Source organism: Octopus bimaculoides, chromosome 29, assembly GCF_001194135.2.
Source record: "Octopus bimaculoides isolate UCB-OBI-ISO-001 chromosome 29, ASM119413v2, whole genome shotgun sequence".
In the NCBI taxonomy this organism is placed as follows: domain Eukaryota; kingdom Metazoa; phylum Mollusca; class Cephalopoda; order Octopoda; family Octopodidae; genus Octopus; species Octopus bimaculoides.
The window spans coordinates 9,194,832-9,201,204 of NC_069009.1; the positions used below are offsets into that span (position 1 = coordinate 9,194,832).

General features: G+C 37.7%; 1 protein-coding gene across 1 annotated transcript in view; it reads left to right on the forward strand.

Moving 5' to 3' along the window:
* The window catches only part of LOC106878278 (uncharacterized), a 194,885-nt gene that overhangs the window by 100,468 nt on the left and 88,044 nt on the right, over positions 1–6,373 (forward strand). The window contains exon 10 of the mRNA XM_052977847.1: positions 994–1,093. Coding sequence (XP_052833807.1) covers positions 994–1,093 — 100 coding nt within the window. The remainder of the gene's footprint in view (positions 1–993; positions 1,094–6,373) is intronic.

The following is a 6,373-nucleotide window of genomic DNA, read 5'->3' on the forward strand; positions in this document are numbered from 1 at the left end:
TTTAACCAGGAGGAATAAATTCTGTGTGGACAATTCCTTTTGTATCGATGAAATAAATCAGCATCATCTTGACATTGAACTTCACTTGACGTGCTTTTTTGGGGTGTGATGACCTCAAATACATCCATCGATTTGATTGCTACTTTGTTTCTGGGTTGTAGCCATAGCCCCGGCTTTCATCAGAAAGGTTCAGATCAACTTCCAACTGTTCTTTCAGTTCACCACATGAATTCAGTCATGACTGCTTTTGATCTTCCATTAACAGGTGAGGCACAAATATTGCAGCAGTTCTTTTCATTCACAATTCCTCACATAAAATTCATTGTCAGGAGCTCCAGGACACACCAGTCATATCAACAAGTTCGTCAATTGTTCGGCGACAGTTCTCCAAGATCAGTTCATGAATTTTCATGAAGTTTTCATTTGTTAGGGAGGTCAATGATAGCTCTGAACAAAGTTGGTCTTCAAGCAACAAGTGACCATTTCCTAAAGCATGGAAACTACTCATAAACTTGTGTTTTGCTCATGGCAGCATCCATGTATGCTGTTTGAAGTATGATAATTGTTTCAGCTGCCATTTACCCCGGTAGAAAACAGAATTTCACACAAGCATGCTGTTCCTTTGTTTCAAGCATCACAAAAATTAGCAGAGAGGGGAAAAGCACTGCAAAATAAAGACACACTATGTGGCAGTACGACTTCAGCCTATGAAGCCAGTCGTGTCTGTATTTGTCCCCTTATCACTGCTTGACAACCAATGTTGGTGTGTTTATTTCTCTGTAACATTAGCAGTTTGGCAAAAGCGGCCAACAGAATAAGTACTTGGCTTTAAAAAAAATAAGTCCTGGGGTCAATTTGTTCAACTAAAAACCCTTCAAGGTGGTGCTTCAGCATGGCCACAGTCAAATGAATGAAACAAGTAAAAGAATTTTAAAAAAATATATATATACATATTTTCTTTGCATCTGTCTCCCTTATCTTTCTTATCTGCAGGAATAGACTCCGTAATTGCTGCACTCAATACCTTACAACAAATGAACCAGAAGAAACTGCTTGTAGATGGACTGACCTTGTTGCGTAATATATTACAGAGGTAGGTAGTTGTTACTGTTGCAGGGACAGTAGTGGTGGTCATAGCTGTATTGTCATTCTACTATATATATATATGTATGTATGTATGTAGATAGATAGATAGATAGATAGATATGTAGGTCTGGCTGTGTAGTAAGGAGCTTGCTTCCCAGCCACATGGTTCCAGGTTCAGTCCCAGTACATGGCACCTTGGGCAAGTGTCTTCTATTATAGCTTTGGACCAACCAAAGCCTTGTGAGTGGATTTGGTAGACGGAAACTGAAAGAAGCCTGTCATGTATATATCCAGGTGTGTGTGCCTTTGTGTCTATGTTTGTCCCCCAACACTGCTTGACAACTGATGTTGATGTGTTTATGCCCCCCCACCACCACCACCAACACTTAGAATAAGTACTAGGCTAAAACAAAATAAATCCTGGGGTCATTTGTGTGTGTGTGTGTGTTTGTTTCCCACAACCACTTAACAATTAGTGTTGGTACTTTTACATTCCCATAACATAGCAGAAAAAACCGATAGAATAAGTACCAGCTTTAAAAAAAGAAAGCACTTGTTCCAGTCATTAAACTGTGGCCATGCTGGAGCACTGCCTTGAAGAACTTTCTTTACTCAAATGAATTGACACTGGTGCTTATTCTATCAGGTTCTTTTGTTGATCTGCTAAGTTACAGGGATGTAAAACACCAACACTAGTTGTCAAGTGGTGGTGGGGAAACAAACAGACACAAGCACACACATTGTGATATATATGATGAGCTTCTTTCAGTTTCCACTACCAAGTCCATTGACAAGGCTTTGGTCAGCCTGGTGCTATAGTAGAAGCCACTTGCCCAAGGTGCCATGTAGTGGGACTGAACCTGGAACCATGTGGTTAGGAAGCAAAGTTCTTTGCAACACAGCCATTCCTACACCTATATATATGTCTGTATGTATTGTATGCTTGAAGGCACATGGTTCAATGGTTAGAACGTTAGACTCACAATCATGAGGTAGTGAGTTCAATTCCCAGGCTAACCTGTGTGTTGTGTTCTTCAGCAACCCATTGCTCCAGTTCCCTCAGCTGTAGAAATGAATTGCGACATCACTGGTGCCAAGCTGTATCAGCCTTTGCCTTTCCCTTGGGTAACATCAGTGGCATGGAGAGGGGAAACTGGTATGCATGGATGACTGCTGGTCTTCTGTAAACATTCCTGCCTGGATTTATGCCTCAGATGGGAATTTTCTAGGAGCAATTCCATGGTCATTAATGACCAAAGGGGGTCTATTTATATTTATGTATTGTATATATATATATGTATTTTTGTAAATGTATAGTCATCTTTATTTTACATCTTTTTTTTTTTACCATACTTGCAAGTGTTGAACAAATCTTCAGCATCATTCTCGCACTTGTTACAGGCTTTTATTGTAAAGTTTTGTGAAGTTCTCCATCTTGAATCACTTCTTTTCCCCATATATTTTCACCATGTCTTCCTTGATTTTTCTCTCTTGGACCACTTGAAATTACCTGTTTCTGGGGCTGATAAAATAAAGTACCAGTGATATATTGGAGTAGATGCCTATAAAACAATCTAGATGTGAGTGAAATTTTACTAGAAGACTAACATTAACTTTACCATTCAATTTTCTGGGGTTCATAGAGAAATTACAAGTGATATACTGGGGGTAGATTTAATATTCCTATTAAACATGCTGGATGTGAATGGAATTATAATAGAAGACTAACACAAACTTTACCTTTCATCCTTTTGGGGTTGATAAAATTTAGTAGCAGTGAAATACTGGGGTAGATTTAATATTCCTATAAAACATCCTGGATGTGAATGGAATTATAGCAGAAAATGAAATCAAACTTTATCTTTAATTTTTCTGGGCTTATAAAATTAAGTACCAGTAATCTACTGGGATAGTCTCATTTAATAGTTATCGTTTTTTTCTTATTTGAAATACTGACTACAGTCATTTTATCACATAAAGAGTAGCTTTTAGAATCTTTTTATTCATATGTCATTAAACGTACTAGTGACTGTGTGGTAAGAAGCTTAATTCCCAACAATAGGTGCTGGGGTTGATTCATTTGACTAAAAATTCTTCAAGGCAGTGCCCCAGCATGGCAGCTGCATAATGACTGAAACGAGCATTCCACAGACACGTGTACCCTTAACATAGTTCTCGGTGATATTCAGTGTGACATGGCTGACCCTTTGAATTACAGGCACAACAGAAACAGGAAGTAAGAGTGAGAGAAAGTTGTGGTGAAAGAGTACAGCAGCGTTCGCCACCATCCCCTGCCAGAGCCTCGTGGAGCTTTAGGTGTTTTCGTTCAATAAACACTCACAACGCCCAATCTGGGAATTGAAACCGCGATCCTATGATCACGAGTCCACTGCCCTAACCACTGGGCCATTGTGCCTCCACTGAAAATATCAAATAAACACTGAACATTCCACAAATTATTTTTTTTATTGATAATTAAAAAACATTTACAACCTTATGCTGTTAATTAACATTGACTTTGCCATATGCAATTACCTTGATTATGTAATCAAGTGATACCAATAATTATATGTATTTGTTGAATACAAAAGAAGACAGAGTGTGCTCAATATTTCGGTTAGTTAAGGCAGTGAGCTGACAGAATTGTTAGTATGCCAGATGAAATGCTTAGCGGTATTCTGTCTGTCTTTATGTTCTAAGTTCAAATTCCACCAAGGTCGACTTTGCCTTTCATCCTTTTGGGGTCTATAAATTAAGTACCAGTTGTGTACTGGGATTGATCTAATCGGCTGGCCCCAAAATTTTGTGCCTTGTGCCTAGAGTAGAAAAGAAGTGTGAGCCAACCTGGTAATATGCTTAGTGGCATTTCATCCATCTTCACATTCCGAGTTCAAATTCTGCCAAGGTCAGCGTTGCCTTTCATCCTTTCAGGGTCAATAAATTAAATACCAGTTGAGTACTGGGGTTGATGTAATCAACTTAACCCCCTTCCCTCCCAAAAACATTTCAGGCCTTGTGTCTATAGTAGAAAGGATTATTATTATTTAGGTGGCACGCTGCCAGAATTGTTAGCATGCCAGGCAAAATGCTTAGCAGCATTTTGTCTATCTTCACATTCTGAGTTCAAATTCTGCTGAGGTTGACTTTGCTTTTTGTCCTTTCAGGGTTGATAAAAATAAGTACCAATTGAGCACTGAGGTTGATGTAATAAAATTACCCAAATCCTCAAAATTGCTGGCCTTGTACCTATATCAGAAAGGATTATTATGATTATTATTATTATTGCTTTCATGGCCTGTTGGATAAGGGTGTTTGTCTTTCTACTAACTGATGTTTGGGTTTCAATCCCTGTCCAGAAGGGTGGAGTGTTTTGTCATGATTTTTTTCAATTTCGTGATGGGGGTAGTGCAAAAAAGTTGTGAATGGACATCAAAATAACTGGTGCAAAAATCTTAGAACTTTACGACAATATCTTCTGTCTCCACAAATGCATCCAAAAATAGAAGAAGTGGGGAAAAAAATGCCTCTATTTATTTATTAACTATAAAACACAGTTTTCCTTGCATCTAAAATACAATTCAAACATGTTTTTTATTTTTTCTGTGACTTCATCTTCTGCCTCTACAAATGCCTCAAAATATGCAAAAATACTGTAAATTATCAAATTCAGAAAATTTTTCATGTAGATATAAATTACAGTCCCCCCACCATCTCTCTTTGTGGAGGCAAAAGATGAAGTAACAGAAAAGACATGTTTAAGTTGTATTTTAGAGTAATTTCATCACAGTCATTTAAAAGCTACCTGAAGAAGATGCAAAGAAAACTGTATTTCATCTCCTAATATAAAAACGAGTGTAGTGTTTTTATATATATGTATATATATTTATCCAGAATCATGCTAGACGTGGAAGAAGAGAGAAAATAGTAATCCAGTGAAGGAGAAGTAGTGAGAGTAATAGCCCTGACTGAGAGGGAGTTAGAGAAAGTAAGAGCAGTGAGCGAAAGGAATGGGTGATAGATAAATAAGGAAGGAAGGGGTGAAAAAAAAATCAGCGTTTCAACTCTGTGTGAGTATATGTGTGTGCGTGTACAAGGGAAGTGTGTGAATGTTTGTATGTGTGATTATGTACCTCCTTTTGCACCTTATTTATTTATATATAAAATACTATAATTAGCCATCATTTTTGATAGTACAGGGTCATCTAAGTAGTTAATAAATAAGTAGAGGTGTTTTTTTTCCCACTTTTTCCATTTTTCCATGCATTTGTAGAGACAAGATATTGTCACAAAGTTCTAAGATTTTACACCAGTTATTTTACCAACCAGGAGCCCATACATGTTCAGATTAGACGAAGGAAATGGAGATGGATTGGGGACACACTGCGGAAAGAACCCTCAAATGTGACACAAGCACTTGACTGGAACCCGCAGGGGAAGAGGAAGTGAGGACACCCGAAGCAGACATGGAAGCGGAGCATTTTGGATGAGCTCAGGATCATCGACCTGACATGGGAAACAGCCAAGAAACAGGCCTAATGACTGCAAAAAGTGGAAAATAACTGTTGAGGCCCTATGCTCCACAAGGGACAAAAAAAATGGATTTTGATGTCCATTCGCAACTTTTCTGCACTACCAGCATGAAATTAAAAATCGTAAAAAAACCCTTCACCCTACTGTCCAGTTTTAAATATAGTTGGGTTTTTTTCTGTCTATCTTTACATTCTGAGTTCAAACTGTACCGAGATCAACTTCATCTTTCATCCTTTCAGGGTTGATAAATTAAGTACCAGTTGAGTACTGGAGTCAATGTAATCATCCAAACCCCTCTTGCCAAAAACTTCAGGCCTTGTGCCTATAGTAGAAAGGATTATTATTATTAAGGTGGCAAACAGGCAGAGTCATTAGCATACTGAGCAAAATGCTTAGTGGCATTATATTCATCTTTCTGTTCGTAGTAGTTAAGAGCGCGGGCTACTAATCCCAAGGTTCCGAGTTCGATTCACGGCAGCGACCTGATTAATAATAGTAATAATAATAATAATAATAATAATATAATAATAATAATAGTAACATCGATAGGAATGAGAACCCAGGTTCGAAATTTCCCCAAGACACCTGACGAAGGCTGGAGGGTATATCAGCCGAAACGTTGTGTTAACAACAAACAAGATGAGGACGAATAGCGGACGTTAAACGACAATGATGATGATGATGATGATGATATATACACATACAAATATATATATATATATATATAATATATATATATATATATATATATATATAT